The sequence below is a fragment of the Taudactylus pleione genome, unplaced genomic scaffold (genome assembly GCF_031769625.1).
Source record: "Taudactylus pleione unplaced genomic scaffold, aTauple2 ptg000446l, whole genome shotgun sequence".
Classification (NCBI taxonomy): Eukaryota; Metazoa; Chordata; class Amphibia; order Anura; family Myobatrachidae; genus Taudactylus; species Taudactylus pleione.
Window position 1 is genome coordinate 1,269,873 of NW_028284848.1, and position 26,217 is coordinate 1,296,089.

A 26,217-nucleotide genomic window follows, 5' to 3' on the forward strand; every position below is an offset into this window, starting at 1 on the left:
CCAGTTTATACTGTTGCTACATCACCCTTATGTGATAATGCCAAGACCAATAATGACAAATCAATAACATTTTGGTTTTACAAAATGTACATTTTGCAGCGAACTAATGTCAATCACAGATGGTATGTAGTGTAGGTTTCTGTTGTCCTGATGAAGACGATGTTTGGGCATTGTCTCTGTTAGTGGTGGGTGACAATGCCATGTTCGCTGACTAAATGAAGAGCGGCTTTCCATCTTCCACTGACATATAGTGGAGACAGTTGAAAAGAATTTCCACATCTTCCACTATATTTTTTGGAGTGCACTCTCTCACCATCCTGAGCACGGTCTCTCTGTTACTCTGGCACACAACTTCCTTGGTGTCGTCCTTCATTACTCCATACGTGTTCACCAGGTACTCTGATAAGACGGGGTGGACCTGCTTATTATACCCTAACTTTTTCAGGCGATTCATAGTTTCATGGTAGCGCTGAGTCAGTTCAGCTCTTAGTTTCTCATCAACTTTGCTTGTGAATGGGCAGGTAGTCACCTGTGGGGAGGGGTAATGAAAGCAATAACAGCATTACAATGACTTATAATATGTCTGTATGTTCCAAAGTGCAGTAAAAAGAAAGGACAACTGGTCAGACTTAATAAAATCTTACATCACGTATTGGGGAGGTCATACAATAAAGACAACCCAGCAACAATTATCACACACAAACTTTGAAAGTTAGATTTTATGGCATTTCTTACAGTGGGTAAAATAAGTATTGAACACATCAACATTTTTCTCAGTAAATATATTTGTAATGGGGCTATTGTAATGAAATTTTCACCAAATGTCAGCAACAACCCATTCAATCCACACATGCAAATAAATCAAACTATAGATGTCCATAAATTAAGTTATGTGTAATAATGTGAAATGACCCAGGGAAAAAGTATTAAACACTTTAAGAAAGGGAGGTGCAAAAAGGCATGGAAAGCCAAGACACCAGCTGAAATCTATCAGTAATTAGAAAGCAATCCTGCCCCTTGTCAATGCAACTTAATATAAGCTGGTTCAGTCCCAACTGATGGCCTATAAAAATGTGTTTCATTATCAAGGTGTCACACAAGAAACTTCTCATGATGGGTAAAAGCAAAGGGCTCTCTCAAGACCGCAACCTTATTGTTGCAAAACATTCTGATGGCATTGGTTACAGTAGGATTTCTAAATTTCTGAATGTTCCAGTGAGCACTGTTGGGACCATAATCCGGAAATGGAAAGAACATCATTTCACCATAAACCGGCCAGGACCAGGTGCTCCTCTCAAGATTTCTAACAGAGGAGTGAAAATAATTATCAGAAGAGTTGTCCAAGAGCCAAGGACCACTTGTGGAGAGCTTCAGAAAGACCTGGAATTAGCAGGTACAATTGTTTCAAAGAAAACAATAATGCACTCAACCATCGTGGCCTGTATGCACGCTCACCACGCAAGACTCCATTGCTGAAGAAAAAGCACATTGAAGCTCGTTTAAAGTTTGCGGCACAACATTTGGACAAGTCTGTGAAATACTGCGAGAATATAGTCTGGTCAGATGAGACCAAAATTGAACTCTTTGGATGCCATAATACACACCATGTTTGAAGGAGAAATAGCACTACACATCACCCCAAAAACACCATACCAACAGTGAAGTTAGGAGGTGGGAACGTCATGGTGTGGGGCTGTTTTTCAGCATACGGTACTGGCATACTTCATGTGGATGATGGAAGGATGAATGGAAAAATGTACCAAGACATTCTTGATAAAAATCTGCTGCCATCTACCAGGATGCTGAATATGAAACAAGGGTGGACATTTCAGCAAGACAATGATCCCAAACACACAGCCAAAAACACTCTCAATTGGTTTCAGAGAAAGAAAATAAAGCTGCTAGAATGGACCAGTCAATCACCTGACTTGAATCCAATTGAAAATCTATGGAAAGAATTAAAGATCAGAGTTCATAAAAGAGGCCCACGGAACCTTCAAGATTTGAAAACTGTTTGCGTGGAGGAATGGTCCAAAATTACACCTGAGCAATGCATGCGACTAGTTTCTCCATACAAGAGGCGTCTTGAAGCTGTCATTACCAACAAAGGCTTTTGTACGAAGTATTAAATACTTTTCAGTAAGCATGTTCAATACTTTTTCCCTGTATCATTTCACATTATTACACATAACTTAAATGATGGACATCTATGGTTTACAATTTCTTAGCATCTGTGGATTGCATGGGTTGTTGCTGACATTTGGTGAAAATTTCATTACAATTGCAAATATATTTACTGGGAAAAATGTGTTCAATACTTATTCTACCCGCTTCTTGTATACAGCTTAAGGTATGGCTGAGTATGCCGCCGCACTGCCTTCATTATGCACGCCCCTATAACGGCGTTATAACGCCTGCGTTTGCCTGACCACCCCTGTCACCACCCACAAACGGCACTTCCTGCCAATCAATTTCAGAAGGGTCTGCGTGTAGTCTGCGTACCATAACCCGATCGCACTGGCTAGTTCGCGCATGCACAGTACGATGCATACGTATGCGCACTTCAAAAACATCGGCCGAGTGTGTGTTCTCTTCTTTGCGTTCCTTGCTGAATCAGGCCCAAAGTCCCAACTGATACTAGAAAAGCTTATCTTGAAAAGGTGAAGAGATTGCTAAGGGTTGGACAATACTATATAAAAATGAAGTGGGGGTTGAAAGTGACATTTTAAGCAACTTGATTACATTTTAAAGGTTTTGTTTTATATTTTTACCTTTCCATGAGTCACCTTTATTACTCTTTAGAAACACATTAGTTTCCACTTTTTCTTTTGGATTAATTGAACCACACTTTATAACTTTCCAAGAAGAAGAAGAATATCATCCACTGAGGATGGGTATCTTATTGCAGACTTCTTCCCTGACACTGCTTTGTCTGTTTCTTCCCAATGTAAGTTTTTTTTCTTTACCTGGATAATTTTTTCTCCAATGTTGGACACCAAGAAACCATACTGTCGATACTTCTGCTGGAAAATGGCAGATAGGATCCTGCGCTCCAACTGAAAAGCAATCTCTCCAACAATTGTGTGGTAGAGTTGTATCTGCTTTTCATCTGTGGGTGATAAAAGATTAAATTGACCAAAGGCGGAATCCACCCTCCATCCACCGATACAGCCATCTGTCCACCCATATTCCATCCATCCTTTCACCCTCCATCCACCTATCTATCCATCCATCTGTCCACCATCCGCCCACCCATCCATCTGTCCACCATCCGTCCACCCATCCATCCTTCCATCCTCCATCCACCTATCCATCCACTCATTCATCCATCCATCCAGGAATAAGATTCAACCCACATCTATGAGTTGTGTGTGTGAAGTAGAACGATCTTATTGTACTCACAAAACAAATACAATGTCCCTCATATCGCTTTTGTCTCAGTGCAAATAAGTAACAGTAGAGAAAGTGATAGTAATATGTTTCTCACCTTTGCATGGTGGTGACTGGTGATGGTCTCCCCTATCTAATAATGAAAAAAAAAATTAATTAGACTTATTTCAGATTCCAGCACTACTCTAATTCCTGTATTCTAATGCATTTTATTACAGTAATCATCATTATATCTCCCTTCTTTATAATGACACACTTCCTTAACATCAGATAAGTTTCTTAATGAAAGCACATATAAATGTATATTCATTCTATTATTGATTGGCATTATTGCATCATAACACTTCTATACTTCCAGTTTTGGCTGTGTTCCAGGCATGTAATATAAAGGGCAACCATGTTACACTGCCCATCCTATACTGTTCTTCTCTATTTCCAAATCTTGCATATTAAAGTAACCATAACTGTCTTAAGCGGGGCATACACGGTGCGTTAGGCACCGTGTGACCCGATGGGGGAGCCAACGTCCGACACGCACAGGGGCCTATTCATTAAACATTAAAATTCTCTGGAGATAATTAGCTTTAGAACTCTCATTGAGTTCTAGCTAAGTATAGGTGGAATTCATCATTCCACCTCTCCATAAGTATCTATTCCGAAAAGCTGTCATTTTTGCGATGACAGCTTTTCGGGAAATAGATACTTTTCCCTGCCTACACTACCTTATCGCATCTGGAAACAGTGCTGCGCATGTGCTGTTACATCTGTAAAACCAGCGCATGCGCAGCACTGCCTACAGATGCGTTAAGTTTCGTAATGTATGGGGAGTGTGGAAATTAACGCAGGGGAACTTAGCAAGGAGATATCTGTGATATCTCCTGTGTTAAGTCTGTTCATGAATACCAAAATAACGTTATTTAAGGAAAATGTCCTTAAAAACGTTATTTTAGTGTTGATGAATAGGCCCCTCAGTGTGTTGGGGTGGCTGACTGCCTGATATGCCATTTCCCCTCTCCCTATCTGCCTAGCGCTGCATGGGATCGCACATTGCATCCCCTGATCGACTGAACCTGCAGTAAGATCAGGGGGTGAGATGTACGACCCCATGGGTGCGCGCTTGGTCCGACATTAGGCCCATACACGGTGCGATATAGCTGCCAACTCATACCAATCCGTCGGATCGGCTGCTTTATCGCACCGTGTATGGGCCGCTTTAGACCTAACAACATAGTATAAAATGAAGACTTTAGCAGCAAAACAGAAATGAAAAACAAAAACCCTATATATGTATTATGTACTGATATATTGAACAGCAAAAGAACCCTGTATCTACTACTATTGGTCATAGAGCACATCTGTCTTCTAGCTTTTACCTACCTAGAAATTCTTCTAACAGAACCCTTTACCCCCTTTCCTCTTTTTTCCTTATCTCTTACCAGTGTCATTGTGGTCCCTGGGACTGTCATGCTTTCCTTCGGGTGACAAGTTGCGTGCGTGGTTTTCATGTTTCCTCAAGGTGTTTTGAAGTTCAACATTCTCCTGCATCAACCCAACCATCTTACGGAGCTCGGCATTCTCTTTCAGCAGACGGATATTTTTGCCTTTCAAGACCTCCATGTTTTTATCCTTACAGACAACTCCTTGGGGTTTCAGTTCCAACTTGTTAGGAAATCTTTCAGCTGTTTCCTCCACTGAAACATACAAACTGCCACCAACAGGAGCCAGCTGCTTTATAGATAGTCAGGCTTGTGTGAGATCATCCACTGTACTGTGACATGAGTGATGTCACAGACAGCTTGTGAGGTGGTTGCTGTGCAATGGCATCCAGCAAGTCTCTCATCTACAGATCAGCACACAGACATGCAGAGTATTGATATATTGTGGAATTTAATCATATTATCCTGAATAATTGTAAATCACTTAACTAATTCATATTTTTTTTTTAAAAACATCCTGAGAAATTTTTGATTCTTTTCATTGTTGAATTCAATATTTAAAAATGTATTTCACTATTTTAATAAAATATATCTAACCAGGGCTGGCACAATGAGGTAAGTGGGGGTATGCATTGCAGCAAGGTGCCTTCCTTGCTCTGCTGCGCCAGCCTCATGCTTGCTGAATACAGCTGCAGTGCAATAGTGCACCGCAAGCTGTGGAAAAAGAAACTGAAAAGGAGAGAGGAGGAACATGAGTAGGGGGATGGGGCTACAAGGCACTGTGGGGCCTATTCATCATTACTAAACTTTCCCTGGAGGTAATTAGGTTTAGAACTAGCATGGAGTTCTACCTAATTACCAGAGGAATTCATCATTCCTCCTCTCCATAACTATCTATTCCGAAAAGCTGTCATTTTTGCCATGACAGCTTTTCAGGAAATAGATAGTTATCCCTGTCTACACTAACTTACCGCAGCTGGAAACAGTGCTGCGCATGCGCTGTTAAATTCGTTATCCCAGCGCATGCGCAGCACTGTCTACACATGCGGTAAGTTTGTGTCCCCCCCCTCCGCTCACCTGCCCCCCCTCCCCGCCACTCACCTCCCCCTCCCTTCAGCACTTACCTGTCCACGCAGCAGCCTCCGGCTCCGTCCTGCTGGTCTGTCACATGGTCTCCCAGCAGACCACAGTACAGATTAGTGAAAAAAAAAAAAAAAGTTTTTTTTTTCTAATCTTTATTGTGTTCTGCTGGGAGAACACAGTGTCCGACCAGCCTCCGGAGCCAGAGGACGCACCAGAGCGCTGGAGGGAGCTGCGGGGGACCTGTCCAGCTGGAAGCAGGTAAGTTTCACCTGCTATTCGCCACCTCACAGTGGCGGATAGTACCTCCATCAAATTCCGAAAATACATAATTTTCGGAATTTGATGAATACCATAATTTCCATATCCCCATACTAATGTATGGGGAGTGTGGAAATTAACGCAGGGGGACTTAGCAAGGAGATATCAGTGATATCTCCTGTGCTAAGTGGCTTCATGAATACTAAAATAAAGTTTTTTAAGGAAAATGTCCTTAAAAACGTTAATTTAGTGTTGATGAATAGGCCCCTGTGTGCAGTCAGTGCCTGCAGTGCTGCACGGGAGGGGAGGAGGCAGGAGCAGCTGCATACAGTGTGCTGCCAAGCGATTGTGTAAGGTAAGAGGGAGGGGGATTACTGTCTATATGTATATATGTTTGCAAGTGTGTGGCTCTGTATTTGTATATGTTTATGACTGAGTGTGACACTATGTATTGTATGTACTGTATGTGTATAATTGTATGACTATGTCAGGGCCGTAACTAGGGTGGTGCGGCCAGTGCGCCTGCACAGAGCGCACATGCTCTGTGGGCGGAACCGGCCGCCTCCACTCACGATCGCCGTCACTACTTGCCCTGTACCACCCGCTACAATGTACAGTAGTAGCGGTGTGCCCGGCTCCTTAACTACCGGTAAAAATACACATTACAGTAGGCAGCGCTGCAGCTGCCTGCCCCTGTGGTCCGCCCCCTCCCTCCAGTCCCCATCTTCTGTAGTGTCTTCAGGGAGTAACTGGGATGTCATGACGTCTCTCCCAATCCAGACACCACAGTGCTCTGCGTTGAGGAGCCTTTCCTTCGGTGTGGGGCCGCAAGCTGCCTGCCGTGCATCTCTCAGACAAAGTGACTGAGGCTTCCCCCTTGGCCCTCAGTGACGACCTGAGGAGCTTTGTTATATAGGTAAGTGTGCTGAGAAAGTCCAAGGGGGAGGGCGATTTGCACTGTGTGGCATAACGTGTATGGAGAATTACTACTGTGGGCATAATGTGTAATGGGCATTACTACTGTGGGCATAATGTATAATGGGCATTACTACTGTGGGCATAATGTGTAATGGGAATTACTACTGTGAGACATAATTTTGTAAAGGGCATTACTACTGTGTGGTCATTCTGTGTAATTAGCATTACTACTGGTGGAGTAATCGGTAAGGGGCATTACAACTGTGTGGCGTAATCTGTAAGGGGCATTACTACTGTGTGGCGTAATCTGTAATGGGCATTACTACTGTGTGGCATAATCTGTAAGGAATATACTACTGTGTCTTCATACTGTGTGATGGGCATTCTTACTGGTGGCGTATTCTGTAAGGGCATACTTGCCTACTTTTGAAAAAGCATTTCAGGGAGATTGTGAAAGCAGCACCTATGAACGCGGCGGTAAAGTGGGCGTGTACTGCTACATCTGAGGGGCGTGTCATAAAATTGATTTACATCCACATGTAAATGAGCCCCAAAGCAGCTAGTAACATCTACTTGTTGATGAAAACACACTGATACTTCTCAGAAAATACATGTAACCATAGGGATTATTGTGCCTTATAACCAATACAGGGAAATTATACTAATGATCCCATTTGAATGTATATATCTCTGTTTTTCTTTTATATAACAGTGTCATAATGGGGTTAAGGTGAAATGAGGGAGATTGGGAGACTCTTCAGGGAGACAGGGAGATTGCTGCTATTTCAGGGAGTCTCCCTGACAATGAGGGAGAGTTGGCAAGTACGTGTAAGGGGCATTACTACCGCTTGGTCATACTGTTAATGGGCATTACTACTGGTGGCGTAATTGGTAATGGGCATTACTACTGTGTGGCGTAATCTGCATACCTCCCAATATGACCCTCTCCAGGAGGGACACAATGATCTGGTCCTTGACTTCCCTGGTAATTTATGATTGGTGGTGGCTCCAGAGGTGGGGCTGCAGCACAGTCCAAAATTCAAATAGGGGACCACACCAGCTGCCAGTGAGTCCCAGCCAGTGATGTTTGGCAGTGTGTGAAATGACAGTTGGTGTGGCTCCCCTATTTGAATTTTTAACTGAGCTGCAGCCCCACCTCTTACCAGGGAAGTCCAGGACCAGAGCATTGTGTCCCTCCTGGAGAGGGTCATGTTGGGAGGTATGAATCTGTAATGGGCATTACTACTGTGTGGCATACTGTGTGATGGGCATTCTTACTGCTGGCGTAATCTGTAATGTGCATTACTACTGTGTGGCGTAATCTGAAAGGGCATTACTACCGTGTGGTCATACAGTTTGATGGGCATTCTTACTGGTGGTGTAATCTGTAATGGGCATTACTACTGTGTGGCGCAATCTGTAATGGGCATTACTACTGCTACCCACGCTGTCCCTGTTTACAATATGGGGGGGAGCACCAATGCTGTTTCTGACACAGGGCACTAAAATGTCTAGTTATGGCTCTGGACTATGCGAGTGACACTATGTATTGTATATACTGTATGTGTATAAGTGCATAACTATGTGTGATAGTATGTATCATATATATATATATGTGTGTGTGTGTGTGTGTGTGTGTGTGTGTGTGTGTGTGTGTGTGTGTGTGTGTGTGTGTGTGTATAAGTGTGTGAAAGTATGTATATATGTGTATAAGGACAGGATGTACTAAGCATCGCTTCTGCAATGCGGTACATCCCACCACTTATCAGGTATTAATTACACAGGTATGTACTTAGAATGCGATTAAAATCACAAAGGACAGCTCTCCTGATAACTGCTGTCCTTTGTGATAGTTAGATGCTAGAGGCACTTCCGGCTTTATTACCCAGAAGTCCTTACAGTGTCCCCCGGGGGACACTTGGAGGGATCCGATTGGATCCCTGTCAGAAGAAACCTGATAAGAAGCCCATAGCCTTCTATTGGGTAACACTATCTATAGATGGTGTTACCCACCGGGTCCAAGCTCCAGAATGTATGCAGTCACTGTGTGACAGTATGTATATATATGTGCATATAAGTGTGTGATTATGGGTCTATTCACTAAGCCTTGGAGAAAGATAAAATGGAGGTCTTCAGGATCCCACACAGTTTTTAAATTTTTCAGGTTATCCAGCAGGTGCACAGGTGTATTCATTACTCACTGACATTTTAAAAGATCCACAGGTGGTTATAATTATTTAACTTGTGATTCTGAGAGGAGACCTGGAAGACATGCACTGTTTGGGGTCCTGAGGACCGAGTTTGAGAACTTGTGGAATAGACCCCTAAGTGTGTGAGTATGTATTTGTATATGTGTGCAATGTTATTTTTCAGCAAGAACAAGCAGGAACTCAGGGCTCAGGGCCTGATTCAGAGCCGGACGCTCTGACAAGAGCGCTCGCTCTGAATCAGGGCCCTCCTACCTATTATTGGAGTGGCCTCCTGGCCGCTCGCATAGCTGTGGGTGACCACCCACAGCTTATGCAAGCAGCCAAAAAGATGGTCGCGATGGTCAAGACCATCGCGACCATCGGGCTTGCGACGAGACCCTGCGGTAGGGTCTCGCTGCCGCAATCCCAGGAGTGCTTTTGGCCAAAAGCACTCCCACTGACATCACTAGTGATGTCAGTAGGGCCGGCCACAGACGGTAGGCGTTCCCATGGGAACGCCTCTGTCTGGGCAGCAACGCCCCCGGCACGCCCACTAAAGGGGGCGTGCTGTCACTCACCATCGACAGCACGCCCCCTTTGGTGCGAGACCCATAGCGACGGCTTGGCCATCGCTATTCGGGTCTCGCGCATGCGCATGACAGAGCTCCCTCCTTTGTGTGCATGCGCACTAGGGCACCATCGACCCGCTTGCGAGCGCTCAGCGCTCGCGAGCGGGTCTGAATTAGGCCATCAGTTCAGACCCGCTCGCTAGATGCGTTCGCACGCAGTGAAAGTAAACAAATCCACGATCGCATGGCAAGGCATTAGCACACCCACAACTCGCTGGGGATTCAGGAGCAATTCATCATTGCTCCAGCGTGGTGACAGCTAATGTGAAAATTAACTGTCCAACAAGCTGCTTCCTTTTTGGAGCAGTGAATCTTTTCACTGCTCCTTTCAGAGCAGTGACGGGAGTGCGCATGCGCGATCTACAGGTCACGCATGTGCACAAGAGCCCCGACGTCCGGAGGAAGGAGCTGGACAGAGGCAGATCCCTCTTCGCGAACAGGACCAGATGTACTAAGCTCTAAAAATGTGATAAAATGGAGAGTGATAAACTAGCAGCCACTCAGCTCCTACTGTAACTGTCATGTTACAGACTGTGTTTGAAAATGACAGAGATGTCCAGAGATGTTCAATCGGATTCAAGTCTGGGCTCTGGCTGGGTCACTCAAGGACATTCACAGAGTTGTCCTGAAGCCACTCCTTTGATATCTTGGCTGTGTGCTTAGGGTCATTGTCCTGCTGAAAGATGAACCGTCGCCCCAGTCTGAGGTCATGAGCGCTCTGGAGCAGGTTTTCATCCAGGATGTCTCTGTACATTGCTGCATTCAATTTTCTGAAAAAAATCACCACAGCATGATGCTGCCACCACCATGCTTCACTGTAGGGATGGTATTGGCCTGGTGATGAGCGGTGCCTGGTTTCCTCCAAACATAACGCCTGGCGTTCACGCCAAAGAGTTCAATCTTTGTCTCATCAGACCAGAGAATTTGTTTCTCATGGTCTGAGAGTTCTTCAGGTGCATTTTGGCAAACTCCAGGTGGGCTGCCATGTGCTTTTTACTAAGGAGTGGATTCCATCTGGCCACTCAACCATACAGACCTGATTGGTGGATTGCTGCAGAGATGGTTGTCCTACTGTAGCTCTGACAGAGTGACCTTCGGGTTCTTGGTCACCTCCCCGAACAGGGCCCTCCTCCCCCGATCGCTCAGTTTAGACGACCGGCCAACTCTAGGAAGAGTCCTGGTGGTTCCGTACTTCTTCCATTTATGGATGATGGAGGCCACTGTGCTCATTGGGACCTTCAAAGCAACAGATATTTTTCTGTACCCTTCCCCAGATTTGTGCCTTGAGACAATCCTGTCTCAGAGGTCCACAGACAATTCCTTGGACTTCATACTTGGTTTGTGCTCTGACATGCACTGTCAAGTGTGGGACCTTATATAGACTGGTGTATGCCTTTCAAAATCATGTCCAATCAACTGAATTTACCACAGATGGACTCCAATTAAGCTGTAGGAACATCTAAAGGATGATCAGTGGAAACAGGATGAACCTGAGCTCGATTTTGAGCTTCATGCCAAAGACAATGAATACTTATGTACATGTGATTTCTTAGTTTTGTTTTTATTTTTTATTAAATTTGCAAATATCTCAAAAAAACTTTTCACACATTGTCGTTATGGAGTATTGTGTGTAGAATTTTAAGAACAAAAATGATTTTATTCCATTTTGGAATAAGGCTGTTACATAACAAAATGTGGAAAAGGTGAAGCGCTGTGAATACTTTCCGGATGCACTGTATATGTGTCTAACTATGTGTTACAGTATGTATATATGTGTATAAGTGTGTGACAGTATGTATTATTATTATTATCCTTTATTTATATGGAGCCACAAGGGTTCCGCAGCGCCTTACAATGTACATAAACAAATGAGCACACAAGAAATTATTAACAGTACAAACAATGCAGGACAGATACATGATTAATACATTGCTGCATAACACTTAGATAAGCAGCATGGTGTCGGCAACCAAGGGTGGGGTACTGTTGTATATTAAAGTATAATCAAGTGAAGGAGAAGCACATGAGGGAAGAGGGCCCTGCTCATGAGAGCTTACATTCTAAGGAGAGGGGGCAGATAGACAGGGGTGACACAGATGGGCTGAATACAAGGGTGACAGTAATATAACATTTATGGAAAGGTTAGTTTAAACTTAAGAGGAAAGGACAATGAGTTGATCCAAATTTTCACCAAGCCTCACGATTTGGGGGCCACTTATATGTGTATAAGTGTGCGACAGTATGTATATATGTGTATAAGTGTGTGACAGTATGTATATGTGTGTGACTATGTGTGTGACAGTATGTATATATGTGTGTGACAGTATGTATATATGTGTATAAGTGTGTGTCAGTATGTATATATGTGTATAAGTGTGTGACAGTATGTATATGTGTGTGACTATGTGTGTGACAGTATGTATATATGTGTATAAGTTTTTGACAGTATGTATATATGTGTATAAGTGTGTGACAGTATGTATATATGTTGTCAAAATCAAATAATTGAATATGATCACACACAATTATTATCTGACGATCTGGTCGTCTATAGTCTGATGTCGAGTAAACCACGACGCTACTTTGTGTTGTGCTAAACTGTATATTCACAACACACATACACTGATGCACATAACGCACACACATATAAATGTATTTATACTTATATACACGGACGCTCATATGCATACGCACATGCTCACACATGGACGCTCATTTGTATATATTTGGTATTTCAATACACAAACGCACATATGCGGACGCATATGTGCAAGATGGTTCCCACACATTACAGTTAATAACCAGTATTATTAAAGATATTATTGACTAATAATTATGACGTAATGTGTACTTAAATGAGATCTAAGGTTTAGAGCATAGTGGACATGTCATGTTTGGTATCATACTAAATCCCTGTTTATTTGCAGACTCCCGTTCCTATCGGCAAAGGAGTGGCATCTTGCGTCCACTAGTTATGGATGGATGTTAGGGAGTTATTGCATTGAATGTTAGTATCTATATGCAGTGTTGTAGCTAGTATTAACTAGTTGTTCGGCAGGAAACTACACAAAGAGACCGTTGGAGAACTGAGACATGCCCAAGATGACACCGTATGAATCAACCAATGACCAGACAATCCAGAAGCAAGAACCAATGGAAACTTGTAAACTAGTTCTTTTGTTAATGTAGAACTCTGTAAGGTATATAAGTGGTGACCCAACCCCAGTGTACAGACATCCTCTTTGATGATCAGAGACTTCTGGATTGATGACTGTATACTGGGACCAGTGTGCATGCGTATGTATCGGCTTGTACTATTATTGATTGCTTTTTACTCTAATTGTTAATTATTTCTCTGTGTTACTTTTTGTTTACATAAATAACTTTTTTGTGCTTTGGAACCCCACGATTGGACTGGAAAGCAATTCTTTCTTAAGCGACTTGCAGCACTAAATAGAGACTAGCGACTATTAGGAATCAATAGATGGGGGCTCGGCCTTGAGGTCACGCTACCGGAAATTACTCAAAGCGACGACCGGATTTCGATTCCGCAACAAAGGGTGGACGCGTCACATATGGGTAAGAACGCAATGTCTTTTAAACCTGTTTTGTACTCAGTGTTGTGAAATCGAATATCCGTTCTTTGGGTGATCTAAGGAGCGCTGATTAGAATCCAGGGACAAGAGAGAAAAGTCAGTTTCTTTTATTGTCACTTTGCGCTGCAATAGTCAATTCACAAATAGCGTATGCGTCTTCCCTGTATTGATGCCACATGTTTAAACAATCGTTGCAATAGATAGTCTTGTATCACTTGTTAAAATCCTCTGAATAGGTATTGCCAATAGGGAAAGCATTTTCCTGGCCAGAAAACAAAGGTATATGAATGTGAACGTATGCTTGTGATGTGATAAGGGAAAAGAAAAACGGAAAAGGTTTTTCTTCACTGTCGGAGTGAGACACGAGAGACCCGGTAGGTGCCTGATGAGGTACAACTACTACTGAGTAGGTATACACAGCAGGTACACAGCAGGTAAGCAGGGCGAGAAACCGGAGGTTGTTTCTCGGTCAACTTCCAATTGTAATCGCAAAGTCCATTGATAGGGTAGTGTCTCTGGGCAATGCGATCGGACCGCATGGTTGGGTAAAGAACAGTGATTGTGAAATTGGTTGTGGTGGAGGATACCCTTGGCAAGGGTAAGTGTTAATGGAATACTTAAATTCTACCAGGGGAGAGTCAAAGTAGGAAGCAGCAGGCGAAGCTTGTTATAATTTGTCTGGAAAGCAGAAGTATAGCATAGGCTAGATTTTGTTTCCTCATTGTGTACAACTGATAAAACACGCTTAGCGGTCGTTTGTACACAGTGGGTGGAGTGAATGGACGCAACTTGTTATAATTCATCCACGGTCGAAGTCCCTAGTGAAAGAAGCAAAAGCGTTATCCCAGATGGGTGCTAAGCAGTCGCTAGGGATGGTAGAGGGAGAGCTGCTTATGAATGGGCTGATTGGATCGGCAAGGTATATAATGAATGAGAAGTATGGTGAGTATTCAACTGCATACTGCGACATATGGGTCAAGATGACCAAAGAATGTATGAACCCTTTCCCAAAGTTGGCAGTTTCGATTCGGAGGTACTGAGTAATGTTAGAGATAACATATGTTTAGTCAAATCTTTGAAAAAAAGAGTAAAGTATAATGATTGTCGCAAAAACAGCGTACTCACGCCGCAAAGCAAGATGGCGCCCAGTAGCGTACCCACGCTGCAAGGTAGCGTCACTGTGCACAAAGGAGACAGCGCAAGAGCACCTCGGCCGCCATATGCGATCGCAGGTGGAAGTACAGCCGATACCAAAAATAATAAAAAAAATCGTAATAAGTAACTTGTACCCTGTTTTAAGTCACCTTAAGGAAAATGTTATTGAGGAAGATGATGAACCTATTGTAATTTTAGCCATTGCACATGCTGTTAATATATTAGATGTTTCACAGAGAGGAAAGACAGCGATCCAACCAGCAGGACCAGAAGCTGAAATTGGTGAGACTAGTGGAGACCATACTAGGAGAGACCCATAGCACCGAAATAATTAGTAATCCTGAACATAATGATGTGGTAGGTGTACATCCTGTCCATACAATTGCAGTTTCCAATGGGAAACCGGACAAAGATGGTATAGTTCCCATAAGGAATGTAGAAATGCATTGTCCATGGACGAGAGCAGAATTACATTTAATTATGTCAGATTTCCCAGACCCTAGGAAACAGTTAGCCAAATGCCAGAAATTTGTTAAAGATTTAGGAAATGCTCATGAGCCAGCTAATAAGGATTGGCGAGTGGTGTTAGGGGCCTGTCTCCCTTCCAATACTGATGTACAATAGTTTATTAAGGATTGTGTATTGGAGGAGGATGAATCCTTAATGGATGAGGATAACCAGGTAAAAATAGAACGTATAATAAAACAATTGGCTATATATTTCCCAGTGGTAGTTAACTGGAGTAAAATCTTCACTATTAAACAAAAGGATAGTGAATCTGCAGTAAATTATTTTGCCCGAGCGCTGCTAGCAATAACCCAGTACACAGGGATAGCAGATATTAAAAATAATGTACACCACAGGGAAGTAGTTGTTATGGTACTAATGGATGGTCTCAAGGATAATCTAAAGACCAGGGTGCAAACCTTTCTACCTAACTGGAGAGGAAGTACTGTAGCTGCACTTAGAGAGTCGGCCATAGAACATGACAAGAACATTTGCAGGAAGAAAGAGGCACAGAGTGAGAAGTTAATGGCATCGGGCATCCAGGCTTTACAGGAAGCATATACATGGACACAAACTTACAATACACATAAACCACAAAGGTGTTATAATTGTAATAAAGAGGGACACATAACAAGGAATTGTAGAATAAAGAAATCGTGGGCCACTTAAGAAGGGAACACATAGATACACTCATAGAGGGCACTCACAAGATTCAGGAAATTTCCAACAGTTACCCTCTCACACAGTGACAGCAAACACTCTGCTGGAGGATAATAGTCAGTGCTAGGGGTCAAGTACTCATTTTACTGCCATTTATTTATGTTCTGCTTTCTTCTCTGTTTCTCTTCATCCTGACTGTCAAGATCTATTTGCATTTTTTCCTACAGAGGGGTACAATACACATGGACACGATTTCCCCAGGGTTTCATAGATAAGCCCAGTAGTTTTTCTCAGGCCTTACACGACTGTTTGCAATCTTTTCAACCAAACAATGGGTCTGTCCTCATTCAATATGTAGATGATTTGTCGTTGTGTTCTGATTCATTTATGTCATGTTTAAATTATATTAAACTGTTGTTGCTTCATCTCTCACAAACAGGGGCACAAGGTTGCAAAGGACAAATTACAGTCATGCCAGACTAAGGTTAAATACTTGGAACACTGTCTAACCCAGGGGCTACGACACTTGACAACTGACAGAATACACGCCATACAGACCATGACACTGCCACAAAACCAACACCAAATCCGCACCTTCTTGGGCATGTGTGGATACTGCAGGACGTGGATCCCAGGTTTTTCTATTTTGGCATTACCATTGCAGGAATTAGTTTCATCCTCAAAACCCGACCATGTCATACACACTGAGGACACAGAGCAGACTTTCCTTAATCTTAAGGATAGTCTGACAAGAGCACCTGCCCTGGGAATACCAGATTATGGAAAACCCTTTCAGTTATTTTGTACGGAAGCTGATGGCTGCACAGCAGGTGTCCTCACACAAAAACATGGTGACGCTAGCAGACCTGTAGCATACTACAGTGCACAATTGGACACTGTAGCAAGATCGCTCCCAACATGTTTAAGAAGTGTAGCTGCAACTGCTCTTCTGGTAAATAAGAGCGAGGATGTAGTATTAGGGCATGATACAACTGTCTATACAGCGCATGCAGTCTCTGCTTTGTTGAATTCTGCCCAAACCAGACATGTCTCTTCAGTTAGGTTTACGAAATGGGAACTAGCTCTAATGGCACCTGCAAATATTACCATTAAAAGATACAATACATTAAATCCAGCAACGTACTTACCATATGTGCCTCGAGATGCACAAAGGGTGGAGGAAGGTGAGTCTCTGGTTGAAGGTGAGTTTTGCAGGTATACTGATTGTATGGAGTATTTGAATCAGACTTTTACTGCAAGACCAGATATATACGTAATATACCATTAGAAAATGTAGATTTGACATTTTACATTGATGGGAGTTGTCACAGGCAGACGGACACAGGAGAATTATGCATGGGTTATGCTGTTGTAAATGATGAGGAACACTCTCTTTATACCATCATGGCTACATTACCATGTGACCCCACCAACACACACGCACATACATGCACAAATAATTATTTTCTCTGATCGATTGTTCTCCACAATTTATCTCTAGGCCATTAGTCGGGCCGGAGGTGCAGGTGAATAATTAACATTCCCTTAAAATAGACATACAGTATATCATATATTCCCCCACACACAAACGCATGTACACTTCACACACATAAATTCATGCACACTCACATCACATAAAAGGACTTCTGACAGCAATCCAGCTACCAAAGGCAGTAGCTGTCATCAAATGCAAAGCCCACACATGTGAAGAAGACCCGGTGTCAGTGGGCAATAATAGAGCAGATGAAGCGGCCAAATGGGCAGCAGGGTTGCGCATAAACTTAACAACTGATAAAGTAATGGTTTTCCAGACAATAGACATGCAGAAATTAATTGAGATGCAAAATTTGTGTTCCCTACAGGAAAAGGCAGTCTGGAGATGAAAGGGATGTGTTGAGGAATCCTCCGGACTCTGGAGAGATGGACATGGTAGGCCTGTTGCTCCCAAGGCATATTACCCAAGCTTGGCTGAGGCAGCGCATGGCCTAACTCACCTAGGAAAAGAAGGTATGTGCAAGTTGGTCAGAGCATATTGGTGTGCACCAGGCTTTTCTTCTCAAGCTGGAAAGATAGCAATGTCCTGTCTGACTTGTTTGAGGAAAAATGTTGGGAAGACAATCCCCACCGAACCATCCCACATCCCTCAGACAGATGGTCCTTTTCAGGTAATACAAATTGACTTCATTCAATTACCACCTTGCAGGAATCTCAAGTAGTATTAGTTTGTACTGATGTATTTTCTAACTGGGTAGAGGCATATCCAGCTGCCACTAATACTTCTGTTTTTACTGCTAAAAAGATTGTTCAGGAGTTTGTATGCAGAGATGGTATCCCTAGGATCATATAAAGTGATAGGGGTACTCATTTCACTGGTGATGTTTTCCAGAACATGTGTAAGCTTATGGGTATTTATAGTAGACTTCACACCCACTACCGACCGCAAGCCAGTGCAAAGGTGGAGAGAGTGAACGGTACTATTAAGACTAAACTGAGTAAGATAATGGCTGAAACTGGATTAGGATGGCCAGAAGCCTTACTGCTAGTCCTCCATAGCCACAGAACCACTCCTAGATCTCCTCTTAATCTGTCCCCCTTTGAGATACTGTTTGGAAGGCAACCTCATTTGATTGTAAATCCACAGGATGATTTGAACTGTAATAATGAGGTTACTGTGAGATATCTTTATAAAAATGAGTAGACAGTTGAAACAACAGCAACAGAAATTGAAAATGTTGTCACCCGATATGCCAGACTCAAACTGTCATGATGTTGAACCTGGAGAATATGTTATGATCCGATATTTCTTATGCTCAGGTTGTTTGACAGACCGGTGGGAAGGTCTGTATCATGTGTTGATGACAAGTACCACATCGTTGAAGGTAGCGGAAAGAGACACCTGGGTCCATTCCACTCACTGCAGAAAGGTCAACCACCCGAAGGATATACAGGGCGGAGTTGAGACAGATAACGTGAACCTGTCGATTGCGAGCCTGTTTCTGGAGAGCTAGAGACTGCAGTGAAACACCTGAGCTAGAGGCGTGTGCAGACCACTATTCCAGCAATGGAGTGGCGGGCTGGGTTTGTGTTTTTGCTTCCTTCCAGGGTTCTCCTCTTCCTTATTTGTTTCGGGATTTCCTGTTTCTGTGACGGAGGACAGATGTTGGAGAGGCAGGTCGATAGTGATGTCGATAGAGTGGAGTTGGAGGAGAGAGCGATAAAACAATCAGGGCGGTATACGGTCAAACTCAGTTTAGGAATTGTTAAGAGATCTGTTAGCCATGTAACTCGTAGACAGTGTGAGGGGTTATTGTCTGATGAATATTGTATTTGCAAGTACTGTGGGTCCCTAATTGATGAGAAATGCATCCAACGATGCCAGTCCAAGAGTAATCTGTATTCTGGCGAGCATCCTGTAGAGGATTACAATTCCTTAGTGGGTAAGGTCTTAAACCAAACTGAATGTTGGGTGTGTTCCCAAGTACCTCAAGGACAGAGTAAATCGGGATTAGTGCCATACCCATTAAAGTTAGCAGAGGTACTTGAATTACATGGGGGAAGAACAGTGGACAAGAAATTTAATATATCTAGACCCCCTAGTCTTAAGCTTCACCAGTACCAAGTAGATAGATCCCTGGTATGCTTAAATATCACAAATTTCAGAAAACCAGGAAATTGGGAGGTGACCGGGAACAATCAGACAGAGCTGATAGGGAGTCTATCGATTCTGAACTTGTATGCAGTATTATTGCAAGTGGGAGACACTTCCGGTACACGCGTAGTTACAACAAATTGATGGTTGGCAGAGTAGCATTAGGATACTGTGCAAATGTTATACAGCCAGAAACGTGTACCAGTCAAATGAGAGAAATAGGAGCAGGATTCTTTGTTAGAATAATGTGTTCGATGATAATGATGCATTCTATTCCTTGCATTCTCCCAGATGATGTGTATTTTATATGTGGGAGAAAAGCGTACACGTGGCTCTCTCCGAGTTCTGAAGGTTTATGTTATCTTGGAAGGGTGATACCAGAAATTATGACCCTTACACATGATTAAATGATTGGTATCCATAAAACCGCACCACCTCCATACATATACACACAGTATGAACATTGTGACAATGATATATGATCCCTGGTGAAGAACATATAGCCACACAGTTGATTAGTGAAACAACTGGCTTCCAAATTTTGGTAGCATTAGATCCTACCAGGATCACTCGGGGAACTTTAAATTTTAGATATATCCAAGACCTGGCTAAATTAATAGACAACATCACCGAGGTGTATGATGACACTTTCAAGTATACTGGTAAGGAGCTACAGGCTTACAAACAGGAATTGGTACAACATAGGCTACTGTTAAACTACCTGACAGCTGTTACTGGTGGATATTGTATGACTTTGGCCACCCAATTTGGTGTCAAGTGTTGTACGTACATCACCAATAATACTGATGACCCCAAAGAGGTGATAGACCGGAAAATGGATGAAATCCTACAACTGAAGTGGGAATTTCCGAATGACCATAATACTTCCTTGTATGAGACTGAGGTAAAGGTAGCGAAATGGTTCTCATGGTTAAACCCATGGTTCGCTGGTCTGGGAGAGTGGGTACAGGAGATGGTTGCTAGTGTAGGTAAGCTTCTTATTCTTATACTTGTTGTCATTTTAATAATTGGTTATGTGTCAGATGTATTCTTACTGTGGTAAAATGTGGAAAATGTAACACCAAGGTAAATCGTGAAAATGAGATCATGACGGTGGTGAGTGGTGGTGGTATAGGCACTAAGGTTAATGAAGAACTGCATTACAATCCTGAAATTGAATGTGCCATCAGATAAATAACATGTGAATAGGCTTGGTCATGTGTATGATAAAATATTGTAAAATGTTCTGTTAAACATCTTAGATAATGTAGTCTCAGGGTCTAATTCAGACCCGCGCTGAGTGCTCGCAAGCGGGTCGATGTTGGCCCAGTGCGCATGCGCATGACAGACCTGGCTCCATTGTGCGCATGCGCGAGACCCGGATAGCGATGGCCAAGCCGTCGCTATGGGTCTCGTACCAATGGGGGCGTGCTGTCGATGGTGAGTGACAGCACGCCCCCTTTGGTGGGTGTGCCGGGGGCGTGGCTGCCCAGATGGAGGCGTTCCTATAGGAATGCCTATCGTCTAGGGCCGGCCCAACTGACATCACAAGTGATGTCAGTGGGAGTGCTTTCGGCTCTGATAGAGCCGAAAGCACTCCAGGGCTTGCAGCAACGAGACCCTACCACAAGGGTCTCGTCACAAGCCCGATGGTTGCGATGGTCTTGACCATCGCGACCATCGTTTTGGCCGCTCGCTATAGCTGTGGGTGGTCATCTACAGCTATGCGAGCGGCCAGGAGGCCGCTATAAAAAAGAGAAGGACAGCCCTGATTCAGAACGAGCACTCTTGTCAGAGTGTCCGGCTCTGAATCAGGGCCTCAGTTCCCCCAAACTTCCTTTATAGGTTCGATGAGGTCCCACATCTTACCAATTGTCCCTTATAGGTCCGCTGAGTGCGTATAAGGGTTATTTTACCCTTTCTTGAAATGCATTATTGACGGTTCAGTGACCAAATTGTGTCACCCCATCTAGAACATTGAATAATAATTTATTATGCATGACTAAGTAGGTTAAGAATAGAAGGTGATAGTTTATGTTTGCTATCAAAGGGTGGACTGTCGAAGTCAAATAATTGAATATGATTGCACACAATTATTATCTGACGATCTGGTCATCTATAGTCTGATGTTGAGTAAACCACGACGCTACTTTGCATCACGCAATCCGATGCACTAAACTGCATATTCACAACACACATACACTGATGCACATAACGCACACACATATAAATGTATATATACTTATATACACGGACGCTCATATGCATACGCACATACTCACACATGGACGCTCATTTGTATATATTTGCTATTTCAAAACACAGATGCACATATGCGGACGCATATGTGCAAGATGGTTCCCACATATTCTAGTTAATAACCAGTGTTACTAAAGATATTATTGACTAATAATTATGATGTAATATGTACTTAAATGAGATCTAAGGTTTAGAGCATAGTGGACATGTCATGTTTGGTATCATACTAAATCCCTGTTTATTTGCAGACTCCCGTTCCTATCGGCAAAGGAGTGGCATCTTGCATCCACTAGTTATGGATGGATGTTAGGGAGTTATTGCATTGAATGTTAGTATCTATATGCAGTGTTGTAGCTAGTATTAACCAGTTATTCGGCGGGAAACTACACAAAGAGACCGTTGGAGAACTGAGACATGCCCCTGATGACACTATATGAATCAACCAATGACCAGACAATCCAGAAGCAAGAACCAATGGAAACTTGTAAACTAGTTCTTTTGTTAACGTAGAACTCTCTAAGGTATATAAGCGGTGACCCGACCCCAGTGTACAGACATCCTCTTTGATGATCAGAGACTTCTGGATTGATGACTGTATACTGGGACCAGTGTGCATGCATATGTATTGGCTTGTACTGTTATTGATTGCTTTTTACTCTAATTGTTAATTATTTCACCGTGTTACTTTTTGTTTACATAAATAACTTTTTGTGCTTTGGAACCACACAATTGGACTGGAAAGCAATTCTTTCTTAAGCGACTTGCAACGCTAAATAGCGACTAGCGACTATTAGGAATCAATAATGTATAAGTGTGTGACAGTATGTATATATTTGTATAAATGTGTGACAGTATGTATATATGTGGATAAGTGTGTGACTATGTGTGACAGTACTGTTTGTATATAAGTGTGTGACAGAATGTATATGTGTATGACTATGTGTGACAGTATGTATATATGTGTATAAGTATGTGACAGTATGTACATATGTGTATAAGTGTATGACAGCATGTACATATGTGTATAAGTGTGTGTCAGTATGTATATATGTGTATAAGTGTGTGACAGTATGTATATATGTGTGTAAGTATTTGACAGTATGTACATATGTGTATAAGTGTGTGACAGTATGTATGTGTGTGAGTATGTATATATGTGTATAAGTTTGTGACTGTGTGTGACAGTATGTACCAGAGAAAAAAAAAAGGATACTCCCTCCAGCACACTGCAGCAATATTGGCAAAAATACTTGTATCCTACATGATAATAGAAATTCAGAGGTATTAGTTGCATACATTTGCAAATATATGATTAAGCGCCAGGCCAACGTCAAGGCTCCTCTATAGCGGCATCCCTAACATTAAGGGGTTCACATCTGAGGAGCAAGGCACCCCAAGAGAATCCAGCCAAGGACCATTCCCAGGGCATCACACGAACAATGGAAGAAAGGTGATAGTGAAGTGTAAAGTATAGATGTGTAAAAGATAATCAATAAGTGTTAATATAATAAGAAAGAATTAAAATGACATAAATAATAAACAAACAAATAGAAAAGTAATGAAAAAGTATTCTGTGAATTAAGTGGAGATGCCCTGAAAAAGGCCCAGCCAGAGTAATCCTGGGGGCCCCATGCCCAAACGCTCACCCCAAAATAATTATTGCTACCAAATAGTAGCACCCACTCTGGATCATATAATTACAATGAATGTACTGCATAATAACAGCACATATAGTCAAGAGCTGACTCACCTAGGAAGTACCAAAAATGTATGCAACTAATATCTCTGAATTTCTATTATCATGTAGGATTCAAGTATTTTTACCAATATTGCTGCAAGTTTGCTGGAGGGAATATCCCTTTTTTTTCTCTGGTTCAGTGTAAACCCCGCCCTTTACAAGCACCTGAACAATATCATTAAGTTTATTTGAGTGACCACCATACTTTCTATTTGTAGTTCTGAGAGACATGAAGGGAGCCAGCATTGGGAGGATATGCTGGTCTTATTGGGCCATTTGGAAGTTTCTGGGGTACCTCCTAGGTGAGTCAGCTCTCAGCTTATATATACTCTGATACACGACCAAACCTCCCATTTCCAAAACTCTCCCAGCCACCCATCTATTCACTCTCTTCCTGGCCTTGTCCAGCCCCACCACATTATACCTACACCCCCAGGAAAGCCTGGCAATAATGTCGGACCATACAATCACACAAGCCGGCCATAGTCTGAGCAACTCACGCAAATCTCGTACAATAGTATGCCGCAATTCGAGAGACATCTGCTGGCACAAATCATTCCCTCCCAGGTGAATCACTAAGACTATAGGAGAACCAAAGGTCTCTGCTGCTGTCTGTAGACAGGGCAATAAAGCATCCCAACACATACCTCTCTGACCTAACCACCTAACACTATCCCAATGAGGGAAAATAGAAGCATCTGAAGTGAAGCAGGATTGACCGGCCCAAAATATAAAAGAGTGTCCAACAAACCAAATGGGCTTACAATCCTGGATACTACCTGCAATACACAGAAAAATACATGAGATACTGTGACTAAATTATTGCAAAGGGAGGTGATGGGTGGGGGGTGGGTAGAGGGGGAAGGAAGGTTTGACCCGAGGTAAAAACCTACAAAAAACCTGCTGGATCTTTTCGTTTTAGCACTATGATAATCATAATTTTTGTTTTTTGTATATGGCCAATCATTGTCCAACACAGGGCAAAAAACAGGGCAAAATGCCCCCGAGACCCCCACCTAAAAGGTGATGAGTTGGCCGAAGCACTCAAGCCTATAACAAAGTACATCAAGATTCCACACAAACATATCTTCTAAAGGCTTTGGACTTCACCGTACTAGGGCCTGGATCTCCTGTGGCGAAAAACCTGAAGAAGCTGTAAAAATGGCCAATCCGAAAGGAATGGGTACCGAACTCCGAGGTGAAAAGCCCAATGTGCCGGATGCAACGATTGAAAAATTATCGAAATTGAAATTTAGTTAGAGGGGAACCATCTAAATGCATGAGCCAAGCCCCTTCAAGCGTGGGGCGGCAATCTATATACTGGGAAGCTAGGTGTACCGGACAAATCCCCTCTACTGGGTAGGATCACAGGGACACCCAGCGACCGCTGCCCATTTCATCAGCCTTAGATCGCTGAATCCGGCAGAGCATGGAGTCATGAAGGACAATGTGAGAGCACAGCATCTGGGGGGGGGGGGGGCGGAACGAGAGTGTGCAACCAACTTGCTGATGCGAAAAGCCCCATGGAAGGCCATTGCGAAAGCGAGCCGGAAGAGCGAAGTTTCGAAAGGGGAAGAACACACAACTTGCACACTCCATTAACCGTAATAATAGGTCATGGCCAATGGGACTTCGACGATCATCCGCTGTTGGGCGTGCGCGTGACCAGCCTCTAAGAGCCTTTTGCATCAAAAAACCCTTAGTGACATCTTTACATCCTGCCAATTGCAAAAAGAAAGAAATTCCAGCAAGCCTCTGGGCCACATAAGCCCGCAACCTGCCGTCACTAAACAGACTCCAAATGAAGTCGAGCATGAGAGCATGCTTTGAAGTACCTGCTGATCTCTGACCCTGCAAGAAGGATTCCCACTGGTGCCACAAAGCCTGATATGCAGTAAAGGTCCGAGGGGCCTTGGATCGACATGCGAGATCCTCCATGTCGGCTCGATAATCTGCCAACAATGAGATGGACAAGGGTCACCCAGTAAAGCAGCTGAAGGGGCCAAGGTCCTGAACCTCCCCCAATCCTGTCTAGACAGCGCGTCAGCAATAGCATTGTCAACCCCAGGCACGTGACGGGCGGTAAAATTAATGTTCAACTGTAATGCGCGCAACACCAAGCAGGCTAAGAGTCGCAGCACTGGGAGACACGAGGATCATTGGTTGTTAATGGCCTGCACCACCCCCAGATTATCAGACCAGAACACCACAGACCGATTGCACAACTGTCAACCCCAAAGTTCAAGGGCCACAATGATGGGAAAGAGTTCCAGGAGAAGCAAGGTTGTGGTCAGACCTGACCGCCCCCACTCCCCTGGCCATGCTTCGAAGCACCAAGACCCCTTCAGAAAGGCCCCAAACCCAAATTAACCTGCAGCATTGGTGAAGAGCTGAAGGCAATCATTTGTTTGTGGAACTGAAGGCCAAATGCACACTCACTGAAATCCAACAGAAAGGCCTCCCAAACTGCGATATCCAGTTTTACCTCTGCAGACAGATGCAAAAAATGATGAGGTAGTCGCAAAGACCCTAACACCCGCTGTAGTTTACGGCAGAAGACCCTCCCCATAGGGATAACCTTACAAGCAAAGTTCAGCAAACCCAGCAAGGACTGACCCTTCCTGAGTGTGACCTTTCCTGACGCTAGCACAGAAGGATGGCATCTTGCAAATGACAACAGCGGAAGTGGAAGGACCCTCGGTCTTGTCGTGTGCGATTGGAACCCCAAATTCCGTGAAGAGAGCTTGCAA

General features: G+C 43.2%; 1 protein-coding gene across 1 annotated transcript; it reads right to left on the minus strand.

Annotated features, from left to right (window-relative positions):
* Positions 1–211: 211 nt before the first annotated feature.
* Positions 212–5,056, minus strand: LOC148505631 (speriolin-like). Its single transcript, XM_088447951.1, has 4 exons — positions 4,827–5,056; positions 3,488–3,523; positions 2,967–3,109; positions 212–529 (listed from the first exon to the last, which is right to left on the minus strand). Exons 1-4 carry the CDS (start codon positions 5,005–5,007, stop codon positions 212–214), a joined length of 678 nt encoding a protein of 225 aa, XP_088304077.1. The 5' UTR covers positions 5,008–5,056.
* Between the last annotated feature and the right edge of the window lie 21,161 nt (positions 5,057–26,217).

Coding starts and splice junctions, on each gene's coding strand:
- LOC148505631 (XM_088447951.1), bottom strand. CDS start 5,007: ATGGAGGTCTTGAAAGGCAAAAATATCCGTCTGCTGAAAGAGAATGCC. Junction 3,524..4,826: donor CAGGGACCACAATGACACTG/GTAAGAGATAAG, acceptor TTTCATTATTAG/ATAGGGGAGACCATCACCAG. Junction 530..2,966: donor TTGGAGAAAAAATTATCCAG/GTAAAGAAAAAA, acceptor CCCTCCCCACAG/GTGACTACCTGCCCATTCAC.